Source organism: Cebidichthys violaceus, unplaced genomic scaffold, assembly GCF_023349555.1.
Source record: "Cebidichthys violaceus isolate CVI_PGR_0920_01 unplaced genomic scaffold, fCebVio1.0.p SCAF_11, whole genome shotgun sequence".
Lineage (NCBI taxonomy): Eukaryota > Metazoa > Chordata > Actinopteri > Perciformes > Stichaeidae > Cebidichthys > Cebidichthys violaceus.
In genome coordinates, this window is record NW_027176274.1 from 17,046,819 (window position 1) to 17,065,628 (window position 18,810).

At 41.1% G+C, this 18,810-nt stretch overlaps 1 protein-coding gene across 1 annotated transcript in view; it reads right to left on the reverse strand.

Moving 5' to 3' along the window:
* Positions 1–18,810, reverse strand: part of dnah7 (dynein, axonemal, heavy chain 7) — a 71,784-nt gene that overhangs the window by 27,333 nt on the left and 25,641 nt on the right. The window contains exons 31-45 of the mRNA XM_068705166.1: positions 17,587–17,736; positions 15,272–15,454; positions 13,322–13,498; positions 12,873–13,004; positions 10,741–10,962; positions 9,523–9,720; positions 6,862–7,017; positions 6,462–6,630; positions 5,406–5,532; positions 4,688–4,907; positions 2,191–2,817; positions 1,693–1,938; positions 1,128–1,357; positions 638–968; positions 191–537 (exon numbers count right to left, since the gene is read on the reverse strand). Of these exons, the coding sequence (XP_068561267.1) occupies positions 191–537; positions 638–968; positions 1,128–1,357; positions 1,693–1,938; positions 2,191–2,817; positions 4,688–4,907; positions 5,406–5,532; positions 6,462–6,630; positions 6,862–7,017; positions 9,523–9,720; positions 10,741–10,962; positions 12,873–13,004; positions 13,322–13,498; positions 15,272–15,454; positions 17,587–17,736 (3,515 nt within the window). The remainder of the gene's footprint in view (positions 1–190; positions 538–637; positions 969–1,127; positions 1,358–1,692; positions 1,939–2,190; positions 2,818–4,687; positions 4,908–5,405; positions 5,533–6,461; positions 6,631–6,861; positions 7,018–9,522; positions 9,721–10,740; positions 10,963–12,872; positions 13,005–13,321; positions 13,499–15,271; positions 15,455–17,586; positions 17,737–18,810) is intronic.

Here is an 18,810-nt window from a genome sequence, read left to right on the forward strand (position 1 = left end):
TTGGCTTTTTTATATTAATCACTTGACATATGCATGGTACACTTGCTCCAGGAAAATGATTATTCTTGTGAAGTTATAAATAGCCAAGCTTCACGTTACGCCCTTAGACAGATGAAAAGCTCTCTCAAGCTTTGTGAATATGCATCCATTTTCATAACCGAGAACCAGGCAGGAAACAAACATTACTTACTTGTCATACTTGTCCATGGCGCAAACCCACTTACACATGCCTTCAGCTGCATTGGATGCGGTTCGAATCTTCTCTGGTACAAAGTCTGGGTTGGTGATGTACTTGTTGCGGATGATGGCGATGAAATTTGGTGGGATGTTGTCCTTGTCATACTCATGGAGGCTTTGGAGAAACCTCATGTCTCCCAGAAGCTTTTTGGCCGGGCCCCAAAAGTCCTCCACTTTTTTACCGGAGCCTGACGGGTCAGGCACACGATCTGGCTTGATGCCTTTGAGAATGCAGATGGCCTCCATCACCAGCTTGACAGCCGGGGGTGGGCTTTTCATGGACTTCACCACTGTGATATCCTGTAAATAAAAACAACACATATTTCACTACTCTACTCTAGTACACCTGGCCTTTGAGTCAATACAACGGCACTATCCAAAAACATATTGCTTCTTTTACCTGATTGGTCAGAGTATTCAAAGCAGAAAGGGCTGACTCCAGGATAGGCATGGCTTCAGCCAGGTCAGCATCACACTCATCCTTGATGGCCTTGGCAGCCATGGCTTGTTCATTGGCCACGGCCTCGTCCACTTTCACCACCTTCTCTGTGTTGGCCACCTCCACAGATTCATGCTCAATAACCACCATCATCTCATCCACCTCCTTGCTGGCCACACGCAGCTGTGGCTGTAGAGCCTCCAGCTCAACTTGCATAGTGGCCACCTGGTCTGCTGCTGACTCTAGCTTCTCGAGGCCCACCTCGTAACGACGTTTCAGCTTCATCACCTCACTGGGCAGAAGACAGAGAGAGATAAGGAAAATAAGATTTGAATTACTCATGGAATCTGGAATGTGGCTCTGGTGTGAAGAAATGCACATATGAAGTAATAAAAACATCTAATAGCAGTAGAAATCACAATGTACACATACAGTACATCTTAAATCTTACGCTCTTTTTGTCTTCAGAAGGGTCTTGAAGGTGGAAATGAGTTCCAGGTATGAGGTTGGGGTGACGTAGTTGTGGCGCTGCAACTCAGTCATAAAGCGAACGGATAGTTCTATGGTTGAGGTGTGGAAGCTCTTGCACATGTTGATGCATCCTTCTCGGGACTCATCGGTCATCTCAATGTCCTCCAGGAAGCGACAGGCTACTGCCTGCAGGGCATCCTCTGGCCAGGTCTGATAAGAAAGGAAATATGCTGTACCGCCATTGTGCTACCATACATACATTGAATGTTTTTTAATATTTGCTATGGTTTTCTGGTAATGTCATCAGTGACCACCAAAGGGACCCTGTATAAAGATTTGGGCTGAGATCCATCATCCATTTTGTGAAGGGTGAAAAATAACATAATTTACCTCATTTTTGTCTTACAATCGGCATATTCAACCACCTTTGATGATGATGAACCTTAACGCTCTGCATACTGTCCCTGTCTTTTGATTAACTACCTGAGGCATCTTTTGGTGCGATCAACAGCACACCAGAATGCAACATATACACAATCACACACCTGGAACCAGTTAATGGTGCAGCAGTTAATGAGGGCGGGGAAACGTCTCAAACGGTTCCTAAAAGCGTCTCCAATGGGACTCATGGCCAACACCACATGCAGCTGTGTGCGACAGCGCTCTATAAACATGTTGAAGAGGGACAGCGGGCTGCCATCCGTCTGCTTGTCACGGTCACGTTGCCGGTCCAACACACGCATTCGCTCGCATATTTCCTGCTTTTCATCAACTGCAAACAGGTTAGGCACCTGGGAACAACCAAAAGAAAGAAGGATGGTCTGTGTTTGGATGCTGACTTTGTAAAATAGAACACCCCTTCTCTCTGTATCACCATTCTATCAATCCACATCTACTGTATTTACTTACAAAGTATTAATCCATCTCTAAATCTATCCACACGTCCATTTTTCTTGACTTCATCCAAACAGTAATTCACTGATCAGGCCGTTTTTGCATGTTATTTATACCTCAACTCATCCGCCCCCTCCCATCCACTTTACCTCACCGGTGTTGAGCAGGTTTCCAATGTCCTCCAGGAATGACTCCATTTTAATTTGAGTGTCCGTAAAGAGGAAAACGCCATGAGCTTCCCCCTGTGTGGACTTCCTCATGATAAGCTTCAGGTCCTCGTGCCATTCAGTGGTTCCATAGGTCTTGGAGATCTCCACCTGGAAAAGTTCTGCCTCTGCCATGTGGGCAGCCAACCGGGTGAGGGACTGTCGGCCGCTCCCGCCCACGCCCACCAGCAGGGCGTGGCCACTCGGCTGCTTGAGGATGCGGGAGATGCGGCACACGTGTTCAATGGCAAAACGGAAGAGCACCAGGTTCATGGGCACTTTGCTGATGTTGTTGTACTCCTCCAGATGTGAGTCCACCACCTGTCGGAGACGGTCGAGGTTGTGCACCTCGCGGTAGTTGCGGTCCTCACCCTTGGGGTCATGGAAGTCGCAGAACATGAGGCTGCGCAGGTCATCTTCGGTGACCTTACCATCACGGTCCTGATCCAGATGCTGGAAGAGCTGATGGAAGTTTTCCTTCATGTGACTCTGAGACACGGCCTGTAAATGTCTCACAAGCCAGGACCGATCTGTGTCGTGAACCAGTCGGTCATAGTATACCCTCAGAACCTGAGGATCAATAAGAAAGAGAGAAAGTGAGAGACAGATGAAGAGAGAGCATCCTATGGATGGATGGCAACATGGGAAGTTCCAAAGGAATACTATGTCAAACAGGTGGGGTTATCCATATATATACAGTGGGTATGGAAAGTATTCAGACCCCTTTAAATTTTTCACTCTTTGTTTCATTGCAGCCATTTGCTAAAATCGAAAAAGTTAATTTCATTTCTCATTAATGTACACTCAGCACCCCATCTTGACAGAAAAAAACAGAAATGTAGAAATTTTTGCAAATTTATTCAAAAAGAAAAACTGAAATATCACATGGTCATAAGTATTCAGACCCTTTGCTGTGACACTCATATTTAACTCACATGCTGTCCATTTCTTCTGATCCTCCTTGAGATGGTTCTACTCCTTCATTGGAGTCCAGCTGTGTTTAAATAAACTGATTGGACTTGATTAGGAAAGGCACACACCTGTTTATATAAGACCTTACAGCTCACAGTGCATGACAGAGCAAATGAGAATCATGAGGTCGAAGGAACTGCTCAAGGAGCTCAGAGACAGAATTGTGGCAAGGCACAGATCTGGCCAAGGTTACAAAAGAATTTCTGCAGCACTCAAGGTTCCTAAGAGCACAGTGGCCTCCATAATCCTTAAATGGAAGAAGTTTGGGACGACCAGAACTCTTCCTAGACCTGGCCGTCCAGCCAAACTGAGCAATCGTGGGAGAAGAGCCTTGGTGAGAGAGGTAAAGAAGAACCCAAAGATCACTGTGGCTGAGCTCCAGAGATGCAGTAGGGAGATGGGAGAAAGTTCCACAAAGTCAACTATCACTGCAGCCCTCCACCAGTCGGGGCTTTATGACAGAGTGGCCCGACGGAAGCCTCTCCTCAGTGCAAGACATATGAAAGCCCGCATAGAGTTTGCCAAAAAACACATGAAGGACTCCCAGACTATGAGAAATAAGATTCTCTGGTCTGATGAGACGAAGATTGAACTTTTTGGCGTTAATTCTAAGCGGTATGTGTGGAGAAAACCAGGCACTGCTCATCACCTGCCCAATACAATCCCAACAGTGAAACATGGTGGTGGCAGCATAATGCTATGGGGGTGTTTTTCAGCTGCAGGGACAGGACGACTGGTTGCAATTGAAGGAAAGATGAATGCGGCCAAGTACAGAGATATCCTGGAAGAAAACCTCTTCCAGAGTGCTCAGGACCTCAGACTGGGCCGAAGGTTCACCTTCCAATAAGACAATGACCCTAAGCACACAGCTAAAATAACAAAGGAGTGGCTTCGGAACAACTCTGTGACCATTCTTGACTGGCCCAGCCAGAGCCCTGACCTAAACCCAATTGGGCATCTCTGGAGAGACCTGAAAATGGCTGTCCACCAACGTTCACCATCCAACCTGACGGAACTGGAGAGGATCTGCAAGGAAGAATGGCAGAGGATTCCCAAATCCAGGTGTGAAAAACTTGTTGCATCATTCCCAAGAAGACTCATGGCTGTACTAGCTCAAAAGGGTGCTTCTACTCAATACTGAGCAAAGGGTCTGAATACTTATGACCATGTGATATTTCAGTTTTTCTTTTTTAATAAATTTGCAAAAATGTCTACATTTCAGTTTTTTTCTGTCAAGATGGGGTGCTGAATAAGAGAAATAAAATGAACTTTTTCGATTTTAGCAAATGGCTGCAATGAAACAGAGAGTGAAAAATGTAAAGGGGTCTGAATACTTTCCGTACCCACTGTGTATATATATATCTATATCTATCTATATCTATATCTATATCTATATATATATATATATATATATCTATCTTATTTACTTGAGTTACATAGCTGTCAAGTATGCTGTGTACAACATTACCTCATGCACCCACAGTCGTTTGATGACAGATGGTTCATCTGCAGTCTCTGGTCGCGACAGGCAGATGCCCTGGATGACCCGGGAGACATCGCGCAGATTGAACAAATAATGGGACTTTGTGGGGGTTGGAAGCAGGTTCTTGGTGGCCTCTCGGTACACTGAGATGGTACTATTAACTATCTGAGAGGTCAGAGCTGCAAACGGCTTGGGGAAAGAAAACCTGTAGATGGAATCGTTAAATCATTGTTGAGATCCTGTTTCGATTATTTCCTATTGTTTATCTATGAAATTGAGTAATTCATTGTTGTAATATTTAGTTATATTAATGAAACGCATAAAAATGAAATGTATATATATTCAACGATCTTCTTTTATCATTAGCATTGAGAAAGTATTTCCAAAAAGCCGCTATCTACCAAAATGCAAGTGATACTTCTGTATGCAGGAGTGGTTGGGTAGGTTTAAAAGGCTTTCAAACAGATTTGATTGCTTTAGGACTTGCGGTCTCTGAGGTAAACACTACCTTCTGATCTTTGGTTAGTCATATTTTCCAATTCATTCTGTTGCTAAAAGTGGCAAGACACCATCCCAGGACTTAAAAAGTTGTGGGTCAAACAGCCTCAAGGCGCTGGTGTAGCTACATGTAGAGGTCATATGCATTCCTTCTGAGTCAATACTGGAAAAAGCTCCTTACAAATTACACATGCTACGCACTTACTGTGTGGTGAAATGCCAGTCTGAGATACTGGAGAAGATTGTATACATGGTCTTCACATCAAAATCGTTAATGGTAATCATGTTGAAGTGGCGCAGGTACCGAGGTGTGACGGGGTTCCTCCCTCCACCTAAACAAGACAAAAAAATAAAAACTCTAATCTCTGATAAACACTTCAGATAGGTATTTTTCAACTGAGTGTTTCTGCTACACTAACTCAGTACCCAGTGATTTTACAATGCATAGTTACTATTTGTTTAATTTTTCCACACTGGTGGACAGCAAAGCTCTTTTTGTTCTTTTGTATTTTGTTCTATTATAACATTATTATTTCAGTGCATAAATGTACTAAAAGAGCACCTCACAACCATGGCATTTGTCAGAGATGATATACATATCACCATTTGTGCATGTTTTCCTCGACCTACACTATGTCTCCCTGGTGACACCACACAGGAACAGATGTGTCTGAGGGTGTAATCAACTTGCACAATTCATCGTGACTTGCAAGGCAATCTGGGTCAATTAGAGCCCACTGAAGAGATGTTTTTTGTAGAGTGCTTACAGTCAACAGTTACTACTAGCTCGACAATTCAGTGATGTTGTTACCAATTTTGACAATAGGACATAGCCCTGGTCTCAATTTGCACTTTGGCACATTTAGATTGCAAGCTTATTTTAGCCAATATCATAAAAAGTAAAACAGGTTCCTCCATTGTTTCTCTGGTGTGCGTCCAGTGTTCGCACACCCTCTCTCTCTCTCTCTCTCTCTCTCTCTCTCTCTCTCAGTTGTCGCAGCCAGCTGCCTCAGTGAACAAGGGTGCTTTTGTGTTTACGCTGGTAGTTGTAGTGGAGGTGGAAGTGGTAAACACTTGCTATTCGTAAGCACCTTAAGGCAGCGATGGAGCTCTGCGGAACAGCAGCTCGTGGTTTGTGACATTAACTCAACAGCACTTCAGCAGCAGTTAGGAGACTGAGGACAAGCCATCTAGGGCTTTGGTATCATGGCTCTAACAATACGCTTTTAATACACTCTAGGCTACCACAGCTGCTACTCACCAGGGGGACCCATAGCACATATGACTTGGATATCCACAAGGTTGATCATGGAGCAGTCCTTCATGTCATACCAGTTCCAGTGGTCCAGCCACTGGCGCAGCAGCTCCACAGGGGGCTGGGCACCGTAAACCTCCCGGGCTGGCATGTTCACATCATCCACAAATATCACCTGATGGGATATAACATTTGTATACTTGGATTAAATACCGACAATAACACAATGTATTTGATATTGAAAGCTACACTGTTTTTTGTTTAGATGCACATTATTCACAGATGCGTCTCAACATAAAATGTTATAAAATTACTACAAATCTTTACAGCTGACTTTACACTGACAAAAAACTCACAAGCATCACACCCACATAAGACATCATTTGAACATTTAAAGAGGCTGTACCATTTTCTTCCCCAATGGGGGGCCGAACACTCCTTTGCGCCGCTTGTCTAGCTTGGACATAATAATGTTTTGGGTCTGTGCAGCTGTGGTCTGGGCTGAAAAGTTGATGAATAAAGGGCTGTAGGCATCCTTCTGCAGCTGATTCAACAGGAAGTCCTGGGCAAGAGATATTGGAAATATGAAGACAGATTATCATCAAAACTCAAATGGTATGGAAGTTTATTGTATATCATCACATTGAATATATATATATCTATATATATATAGATATATATATATATATATAGATATATATATAAATATAATCACAATAATGCAAAATTGGCAACAAACTGCACAAACAATAACATCAGGAAAAGTGATACTTAAATATGGACTGTATGACTAACAATATAATTATTAAATGCTGTTTTGTATGGGATATTCAGAACACCTAAAGTGACTTATGGAGGTCTGAGAATGTCATGGACTCGATTCAACAAAGAAATGTAATCAAGGTTAACAACTTGTAAAAGGAAATGCTCATTTGGTTGAAAAGGTTTTTAAGTAGTTCAACTCTCTATAGTGAATTAACATGCCAAAGAGCCTGTGCAGGTAGAGTACACACAAAATGATAATTTCCAGTTTGATCCCGGCAAATGCTTGTGATAAGCTTTGTAATCTAATTAAATGTGGCATTTAGTGAGTATTTCATTAGATAAAAAACTGGATCACAGTTAATCCCTGAAAATGACTTTGAAATGAAGTAGGGAATTAGTTGCCCTTACAGTAATATTCTGCAGGTCAAAAGGATATAATAGATGTCTATTTTCTATTTACTATCGATCTATTTTTACTTTTATGATGTACCATTTGTGCCCAGAGCACATGCTCCAACTTTCCCCTGTGCACATATGCTTGTGAAATCATGTGAGTAACGACCTGCATAATTAAAGGGGACTGGTGATGTGAATGATCACAGGGTGCAGCCAAGGTGCATCATCATCCTCTTGTCTACATGTAAATTATAAACCAGTGGCATGGCTTCTCTCCGTCTCGCTCAAGAGTAGAAAGGGGCGGTTGAAGGAGGCTTGTGTACAGCTGCCCGACTGTGCTGGTGCCAGCACCATGCCAGGCATAGTCTTACGGTCTGGTCTGAGTGCTGGTGCTTGATTATCACTCCAGCCCGATTTGGGATTCAGCCACGGTCTGCTGGTAGCGGTATGGGACAGATCTGCTCAACCATGCGGCCAGGCAGGAAGTGGAGAACAAGGCAGGCTCCCTAGTGAGATGATCTCTATTCACCCCAGAGTCTCATATTTGAGCACACTAATGGATGAACTAATGACGCAAAGGGAAGGAGGGATTAGTCCTTGATATAAATAGCTGAAGGTCTGCTGAGAGATACTCAGTATTTCTCCAAGGTGGCCGTTTCACACCTGGTGTGTGTATAGCTGTGTTGCCTCCAAATAAGTTGTATGGTCAGAGCACATATTGCTCTGAACATACAACTTTTGTATTGCCGTGTTTCCCAAGGCTGTGACTACACTGCTTAGAAATGAACGTTCACTCATCCTACGGAATGCTGTTATTGGTAGCATAGCCAGTTTTTTTTTTTCTGCATGGGATAACAATAATTTGTGCTATAAAAAAAAAAAAATGGCTTAAAGTCCAATCCCCAATTCCCTTGGAGAGCAGACAAAAATACAAACAAGCACAGCTAAAAAGAAAAATAAAACAAATAGTGAAAATAGTAATGCTCTGCACAGCGTACTGTATGCACATAAATGCAGCTCAACAATGTGATCATGCTGAATACGTAATATGTATTAAATAAGGGAGTCTACAGGTACAATTCTGTGTACTACTTTTTAAGACTTCTTTAATACCAACCTACATTTAAGGCCATTTTTAAACTAGTCAGCTAGACTAACAAGCCAGTGTACTACTTGTATTCCACTGTAAAGAAAGTAACTTAAAGCAAACAAGTATGCTGACTATACTGTAGGTATCCTGTGAATTTTTTGACAATACGTAGCACAATGGGGTAATGTCTTGACAAATAGGTCCCAGTTTTGTTTGTTCCTTATGCACATACACGACCAGCATGCAGGCCCATTCCGGCAGGCCCATTCCCTTTCCAGCCGATGGTTTCCTGCTATTCCACCGATCAACAGTTGGTGGCAGTAAAGGTTGTAACAGCTCGCTCGCTGGCAAAAATATTATATATGTACACAATAACGGTTCGAAAATATTTAAAAAGTCAGCTTAATGAGAAAGGAAATGCATTTTAATGAGAAACATTGATCATAAACATAAATATATTTACAAGAAAACTCTACAGAGTACCTCTAATTCTAGTTTCAATAATTATTGTGAATTGCCACCACTTTAAGCAAGCATTAACAAATAAAAAGTTATGACATTTGTATTAATAACAGCTGATAACAGCAATTGTTATCCACTTGTGGTAATAATGTCAAAGTACTGGTAAGTCTACCAGCACATATAACCAGGCAACAGCCAAGAGATTTATTTTTCTGTGTGGTCACTTCACAAAATGAATGTTAAGTAGCTACATCTGCTTCATTCTTACCTCACATCCCTTTTCTGCTCAACGTAAAGTACCCTAGAGTTTTCCGAGCGTTACGTTAACAAAGTAAGACATAGTAGACGACTCACTGTAATGTAGACACTCTTGCCAGTACCAGTGGGGCCGATGAAAATAGTGGGCTTCTGATGGGTGACGAGGAGCTCCATCAGTGTCATGTAGCGTACCGTGTTTTCGGTGGGCACAATTATCTCATTGAACTGCATGTCTTTGCAGATGGGGGGAGAGGCCTTCAGCACATCTGTCCACAGCTCCCACCTGCCCGGGCCCTGAAGAGGAATTAAAAAAATTAAAAAAGGTTAATCGTTGCAATTGAGATATTTATCAGATAATAATATAATATAATATAATAATAGTCATTGACTGTAGGTTAGAACATACATGACAACATGGAGCACACAAATTGATTTGTGTATACTATGCGATGTAAACAATACAGACTTTTGTACACACTAGGTCTCTAATCATACGCAAATCTTTCCTTGTGTTCAGAAATGATTCATATCAATAGCCTACAGAAATATCAATTATCAAATCCATAGCAGTCCTGTGTTGACAAACTTCTTTGTTATTGTGAAACCATATCAGCTCTTTTCCTCTTATCAACTTGTAAGATATAATTGACAATTGCTTAACTATGTGGCAATATATTAATTTGTATGCAATATGACCATTATAACTACTAAAATATATTCTAAAATAATGACAAACATGTCACACAGTTCAGGTGTACCATACAAATAGTTTTTTATCATCACCTTTTTCAAAAGAAGAATATAGTGAGAGAACTGGACTATGGGTTTGATTTTTCTTTGCTGTAAAAACAGTGCTTTGTTGACCATCCTCAGTGATAAAATAAGAATTCACTGGGATTAAATTCAAGTGAGGTGGAGCCATGTGAAGAGTCTGAAGCGTGACACTTTCTTAAGGTCACACAAAGACAAAAAATGAGCATCCCTCTTCATAAGCCGCCTGAGGAAAAGATCAATTTAATACAGGTATGTCACTCTTTCAGTAGAGGAAATGTAGAGGGGCTCTCTCCTGTGTTTGTTGTCAGTTATTGAAGTAATGATGGCGTAAACAAAACTATTGTGTAATGTAACCATTTGTATTCTTTATTGTGACAGAGAGAGGTTTGGTTTTCATGCCATTCTTAACTCGTAATATGTAAATAACAACTACAATTTCTCTTAGGTTGTTTTCCATAAGCAGCTCATAAAGAAGTATGTCACACATTTCACAGTATTTTTAAAACATCCCTCTGAGCATGAGAAAATGATCAGCCCCACCTCTTTAATGAAGCGGTACTGGTAGACTGTTCCTTCCTGGGGAAGAGGCACTGTGAGCTGTTTAGGTGGAGCTTCGACAGTGGCCAGAATGCCATGGCAGGAGCGGGTCTCCTCACTTAAAGGGCCGACCAGGACCTCCCTGACCACAGCATCAAATTTGTCCCGGCCCGAATCATCACAGCTGGCTCCCACTGACCACACCAGGCAGAACACAAAGATGCCCTATATAAAAGGAAAGGACAACTTCACTGCTGTTTTGATTTGTGTATATAATGTGTGTCAGTTTGTCCATGATGGCAATGGTGGTCCCTAAAGTTCCTCAATTTTGACAGTTAAAGTAGCATATCAAAATGTTACTTAAGTAAATACTGTAACTAACTTTAGGTAGTCTAACAAAGACTTGAAAAAAAAGTACCAACTAACCACTATTGTCAGATGAATGCAGTGGAGTACAAAACAACATTTCCTTATTAAATGTAATTCATACTTAATTTTGTTTAATTATATTGTAGCACAAAATATCACTTCCTTTCCTGCTGCATATTTTGTATTTTCTAATGTTTCATAATTTTCTATGGGATTAACTTGTGGACCATAACCCAAAAAATAAACAAAATCATGTTCAAGATGAAAACTCTTCATCAAATAGATACCACCACACTGGAACAAAAGACAAAAAAAAATCCCTGTGCAAGGTTAGGGGTAACAGTCAAAAATTGAATTGCACGTACATGTTTGTAATTATTGTACTGATCAAAATGTACAGTGAAAATGTTAATGGCTCAACCAATGTACAGATTACTTTAAGAGACAAACACCAGAATCCACAGAGGAGAGATGTCTTTGTTGGGAAAACAGCAGGAATACTGTTGGAATTAGAAATAGCTTAGCAGCCTCATGATGGCTCCTGCTGTTAAAAGGCTGATTAATTCAACACTTTGATAATGACTGGCTGAGAAACATGGGAGAGAGGCTTGAAAGGCATTCATCAGAGCAGCGTGCCACAGGGGGATAATAGCAGTGCTGTCAAAAGAGGGGATTCAGAGGTAAAAAAAATCAATTGGCACTCGGGCAGGGGGCAGAGGAAAGTGCTCATCTGCTAAAACTTTTCCACTCTTTGTGGGCGTGTGTGGAAGCAGTATGTGTAAAAGGAAAAAAGGCAGGCTCTTTGGTGTTTACTGTATCTGTGTTTGCTAAAATAAATCTTGTTTTTTGGATTTGTGTTTAAGGAGAAATGCAATGCGTACCTCAAGGGCCAATGCCAAAGTTCATTGACCCATTGTTAATTCAGTGGTAACTGACAGAAGGTTGAATTAAGCTGAAACTAACACACACCAGCTACACATAATAGGGGTGTGTTCAATTTGCCCTTTCAGATATTAGTATTTCAGACCATAGTTCGAAAATGTTCTTTTTCCAATTTCATTTTACAGTTACAGATTGTTTTTTACCTCGGCATATGACATTTTCATGAAATTTGAAACAGCATCTAGCTAGGGTATTATTCTTATTGCTATTTGCACAATTTGGGAACTGGTGAGTAGCAAAAATAGAAGTTAGTACCCTTCCTAACATTTGTATTAGTGATATATGGTTCATGCAGTGTAGCTGTTGTATCTGAAACCATTGGCTCTTGTCAGTCCCTATCATGATAGAGCTGTCTTCTTTCACTGGCTGCTTGTTTTCTCTTGCTATGCGTCGCAGCATACCAGTGATTTCACTCAAGTGGTGTTTGTGCAGAAATGTGAAGCGGCACATCAGTTAGTCTTGGAGGTCTTGGATGTCGACTTGGCGTTTCTAAGCTCTTGTGGTTTCATTGTCTTTTTTTTTTCTTTTGGTACTGTATGAAATCGACAATTTTTGCAAGAGGGCAGAATGTTGCATCATGTTGACGTTTAACACTCAGATCTTATGAAAATGTATGTGGTGGACGGCTTCCAGGACGCTGGGCTGCACCATTAAACCTTGTGGGGTTGTGGGCCTACTGTAACTAAATAATGCTGTCTAATAACCCATCATGGTCGTTGTATGATGCTGTAGCCACTTGTGGGTTTCTATTTTCAATTAATAACTTATTATTGTTAATTGTATTCTTTATAATAATTGGTAGCATAGCGGGTGTGTACACAAACCTCCAACCAGGAGCAAATATCTTTTTCATTCATGCTCTTCATCTTTGCCACATCATGAAACTCATCCATCATACAGTCCATCAGATTCATCAGGGACTTGACTAGATTGGTGTCAGAGGTCGGTGACAGCTCCTGAAAGCAAAAAAGAAAGAACACACATGAAAACTCAAACAGAAGCGATGTCTGAATATACTACTGGACTCAGATAAGAATATAAAGTTAGTATCGTTGACTAAGCTCGGCAATCTAGAAGCATTGTTGTATAAAACTGAGAAGTACAACTACTTGAATTTAAAAACCCAAAAAGTTTGCTTCTTAAACGAAGAAATACACATAAATCAAAGTAATCTTTAAACATGTTTGTACATGTTGTATAAATATAGAGTGGAAAATTCCCCTTTAAGTAAAATGCTGGAAAATAACAAAATTTCCTGTGGATGGCTCGGCACCTTGGTGGCCTTTCGAATGAGCTGTAGGCAGGCCGGCATCATGTGGTCAAAAAGGCCAGCGATGAGGTCTTTGTGCGCTGCATTGACTGTGGCGGGCATGGTGTTGAGCCAGGACAGCATAAGGGGCCGCCAGCCAAGCATATGAGGCTCCATGTAGATCATACCACAGCGAGACACCTGCCACAAACAAGTATCACATCTGAAAACACACATCTCAGCCAGTGGTAAAGGACAATCAAGTTAGAAGAATGTTATTCTTAATGCGGAATATATCTTGATGAGCAATATCGATGAGCAAAAGTACCTGAACAGTGGCCAGAATTAGAACAGGATCAATATCAGCAAATCATTGGATGCAATACTGTAAACTAGGTGACCATTGTAGAGGTGTTGTGTTCCTAATTTGAACAAATCAATACTGACAATGAATGTGTGCTGCATATGGGGTACCATGTTAATTCACACCGGATGATGACCATATTACAACATTTTCCTACAGAGGAGCCTTTTAATGAGATCCCCTTGCTCAACTCAAGGCATAGCTTCAGGAAGGGGTGCAGGTAAAGTTAGAACAGAGAAGAAAGATGAGCAGAGGTGGGTGAAGACATAATGTATGAGCTGTAGCTAAGAGAGCAGATATGATAGGAGAGGGGAAAGAAAGAAGAAGAGTGAGGGTTGTAAGATAAAGGGAGAAAAATAACTTCCTTAGACAAAGAGAGATGGAGATGAAAAATGAAGGGAAAAAAGGGAAAGAAGATCAACAGTGCACAGGGATCCTGCACGTGAGTTTGTGTGTGTGTGGTGGGGGAGGGGGGATGATGCCTCTGCATCCAGCATGATGAAAGAAACAGATGCCAGGCTATAGAGAATCCAAAATAGATGTCTGTTTAATAAAAAAAAAGTAGAGTCAGGGAGATGCAAAGGTATTCTCTCAAGGCATCTATGTATTGCAATCAAGAGCCTTTGTTACTGCCTCACAATGAAAGAACCATAACGAGAGGCACAATTACAAAGAAAGGTGTTTCTATGTAGTGCCAGAGGTCTTTAGATGGAGTTGCAGTTCATTTCAAAAGGAATGATGAGGCGTGTCACTCCTGGGATCTCTTTGTTAGCAAAGTTTGACAATTGACTGCATTTGTTAAAGAGTCTATTTTGGATCTCTCCTTTGAAACACCTGCAAAAATGTCTGCACAAGTAAAATTAGTAAAATTAAGTAGCTGCTGACACATACATGTTTCGCACTTTGCACCCTTAAAGGGATAGTTAGAATTTTTTTAAGTGGGGTTGTATGAGATACCTATCACAGTCGGCAAGCCCTCAGTTTGGAGAAACAGGCAGAAGTATGGGCAGCAGTAAAGATATTTTAGACAGCTAAAAGAAAAGGCCCACCTAAAACAATCATCAGTTTAAGAGTACGCTATATTTAGAATATTCTTTCCACCTAACCTTGCTGTCAGACAGCCCTTTCTGATGGGTGACTGAAGCCATTTACTGTATTTTCCTCAAAAGCCACAGGATACCTTTGACAAAAACAGGAATTATACCTCGCAGAACACGGGAGTTGCTGGTCCACCGCCTCCTCGATCAGTTAGTTTAATTTGTGTTATCATGTGACTTTGGTGAATCCAAACTAACCCTTTAAAACACCAAAAATCACACAAAAACACAAAATAACTTACAGATCAAGGTAAAATCAATGTTTTGTCAAAAGGAGTCTAACGGCTTCGGTTCCCTGTAAGACAGGGCTGTCTGACGACAAGGTAAAGTGGTGAAAATATTTTAAATACAACATACATTTGAATTGAAATAGATTTTTTAAGTTGGCTAAAATACATTTAGCTGCTGCTTCTCCAAACTGGGGCCATGCCACCGCAATCTACTGCAGGTGACACACTGACTGTGGATAAGTGCCCAAACAGTTCCTTTAATCAAAGTAAAGGTGCTTCTCACCGTGGCTGGCGACGCCACCTCCAGGTCCATGGGCTCAAAGATGAGGCTCATTTGCGGTGACATCTGAATGATCTCACCGCTCATCAGACACAGCTTCTTGTTGTCGTCGAGTACTGTGTTCATATTCTCGATCCACACCGCATCCACTGGGCCGTCAAAGATAAGCCATTTTCTGTCGGGGCTCTGAGAGAGGGAAGAAATAGGATTTTTTACACCTTGAGGGAACATTTTCATTTATAGCGCAATTACATGTGCATACATCAAAAGAAAGGTCATGGTAATATTGACCACACTGTTGACCCGTTTGTTTATCTTCCTCTTTTATTGTAACTTATCGAAACATAGATACATAACCATATAAAATAAATAAAACTAAAGAAGCCATGTGAAATTATGTAATTCTTGATGTTGAGGTAGCTTGACAGATGGAAGAAGGGATGCATGGATGTAAGCAGGCACAAACAGACAGACTGTCAGCCAGATACATAAACACCTTTAAACTCTTGGGAGGCGTTTTACTTAAAGGAAAAGACAAGCTAAATTTACCAGAAGGTTGGCCCCTGCAGTGCTAAAGTATATAGAATTTCTTAAGTATTCATGGAGCTGTAAAGTTTAGAAGAATAATTTAAAAGTGCACAAAAAAAAAAAAAAAACTTGTGTTCTACCACCTGGTTTATAAACACAGTGCCTTCACATGCACACACCAACAGAAATCCCTTTGCAAACTTGCAAGGTCACAAACAAACCCCTGTGCATTCTAACCTAAGCGACGAATGTTTGTTAAATGAATGAAATTAACACCTACACACTGTCATAATGGAAGTTGACAACAAGCGTCAATTCTCCAGTTAAATGGGCTGGCAAGAGCTGTGCTTTAAATTGATTTGTTGTAATATAAACAAATGGAGGATGCCTGGGCTGGGGCCATCTGGTGCTCGTGAGGGAAGTGAGTGTACTGTAATGTAATGATCTGACAGAGAGCGTTGGCACTGGAAAAAAAAAAGTAAAGAAATTGTATGAAGAGAGTTTAATGCACTACACTGCTGCTGACTCCAGATTAGCGGACAAAAAAAATGTGTTTAGTAAAATGCAATGCAGAAAAAACAAAACAGAGACAGACTTTTGCCCGGAGAAAAAAATTACTTTTTGAAACTGAATTACAATGAGCCTTGTTCTCGTTTTCTATTTTCATTGCATCAGTATGTACTGCCTTGGCTGTCATAACCACTCCTCACAGTCCTTATTCATTGACAACAACAACAAAAAAAATAGTAAAATGACAACTTTATATACCGAGCCAATTTTTAGAATGACAAGTTCATTTGGAAACAATTTGAGAAGAGGGCGAACAAATGATTTTCCATTATGACATGCCTCCACTGCCATCTGTAAATCGTCTGCCCATGTGTGTCTGGTGTGTGTACATGAATGGAAAAGCGTTATTAAAGATCTAAATTTAACAAGACAGCAGTATGTTTCTGTTGTTTACCCTGTCACCGCAGCCTCTCTTTCTACAAGCTTGAAATTAATTGGAACGTCGTGCCTATTGTACAATGATCTTACTTCAACTCCTCCTCGTTGCACAGCTCCATTTAACATGAAACGTTTGAGTATGTTGCCACTCTCACTCTGGCCGCATCTAAATGTGCCACAAGTGCAACATGCGTTAAGGTTTCAACCCATAGGATGATGTTCTGCAGCAATAGCATCATTCTACATCTCTACTGTTGTCATCTCAACTCTGCTTTAAGGATCGGTAGCTTGAATGTTTATTTTGAGCAGACATTCCCAAGTAAAGTCACACACAGCATAAGTGAGACAGAGAATAATTCAATTACTTTTTGCTTTGACTGGTGACACAAAGTTGCCTTTAAATGCCTGTTTCCATAGAGACAGCATCCGTTTGAAAGTCTGTCATCTATGCTGATATGTGTCAGTTAGGACACCATTACTTTGAACAGGACGTAAGACTTGAGCAGTGATAAGGTGGTGATGAACAACTACTACCTCTGTGCAAGCAATCCAGTCACAGTAAACTGAGTCAATCCAGTCACAACACGTAAACTGAGCATTCAGAGCTAAGCTCACACAGAGAAATAATGATAACAAAAAGAATACAATCCTCCAACCCCTTTTCATAACCCTGCACAACCCCCAAGTGTGAACATGTTCATCTGTACGAGGGTGTAAAGGGGCTTGTCGCCGGATCAGCATGCTGCTTCACAATTTTGACAATACTGTGTGTTTGTTTGCTTGTTTGATTGTGTCTGAACCTAAATCTGTTTAAAACAACATCCTCTGGGCAGCCGCCTTACCTGGGAGGAAGCAAAGGCTCTGTAGCTGACGGCAAGGATGCCATCGGACCACTCGTGAGAGACGGGGTCAAACTGGCCATACAGTTGTCCCATAGTGATGGATTTGGGATTGATAACTGTGATCTGCACCTCGTTCTCATCCATCAGACCCTGGTGTAACAACCACATGCATACGAACGCACAGGAGATAACAGACAGAATATAGGGCTGTCTCAAGGGAACTCAAGAAAAAACAGATGCACGGACAAATACAAATTAGATACACAAATACACATAAGAATTCTTTACTTCACAGGTAAAGAAGTAGCAAAACGGAGCATGATTTCACCAACTTATCTCCGCCAAGACTCATAGATTGCTTGGAAGATTACCGTCTACATGACAAGACTTCTGCTAACTGAGGAAGAGAAGCAAAAACTGCAACAAAGCTTTTCAGACATTGTCACTTTGAGTTAAAAACAATGAGAAAAGCAAGCTGCTGGGAAAAAAAAAAAGACCAACAAAAAAGGAGAGATAAGGGAGGTGGCGGGGGGGGGGTTGGACATGATCAGTGGACGTGCAGCAACAAGGATGACGATGATAAATGTGGCATTCCCAGGCGTTCCATCAGCAGGCCTTCATCTGTCTCCTTGGTGGGATGCCTCTCAGCCCTCTCAGCCATGTAAATACAACAAGCCAGTTCTGCTCTTCTCTGGGAGATCGATAACTGCTAAACAAAGACTACAGCTCTGACAAATTGGATGGATGTGTTTACTTGGGAAAAACATGTAGCTCAGATAAGCCTTGGATATTGGGTGCAACACATATTTTTACTTGACATGAAAGTTTTTGTGATTTGTGAACTTGCTTACTGATCGAGCAAGTTCATGTCTCAAGGACTCCGGAAACCCCATCAAAATCCGTGATACAGTACAATTAAAGAATGCATGGTTAACCATCTGAAAACAAGGCATTTTTTCCAAAAATGTCTGACAAATTGACCAGGTTAATACCTGACAGGAACATAATGAATAAATTGGACCTCAAGGACATTCACAGGAAATGCAACCAGGAAAATAAAGTGGTTTGAAGTAGCTATTGATCAAGACTTAGTGCCATGCAAGGAATCAAGTAGTATAGTAAGCTGACACACAACTTGCAGCCTAACATGCTACTTTTATCCACTTCTGTTTTCAATTCACAATTCCTTCACAGTTTCTCCAACCATCACAGTTAGCATATCCA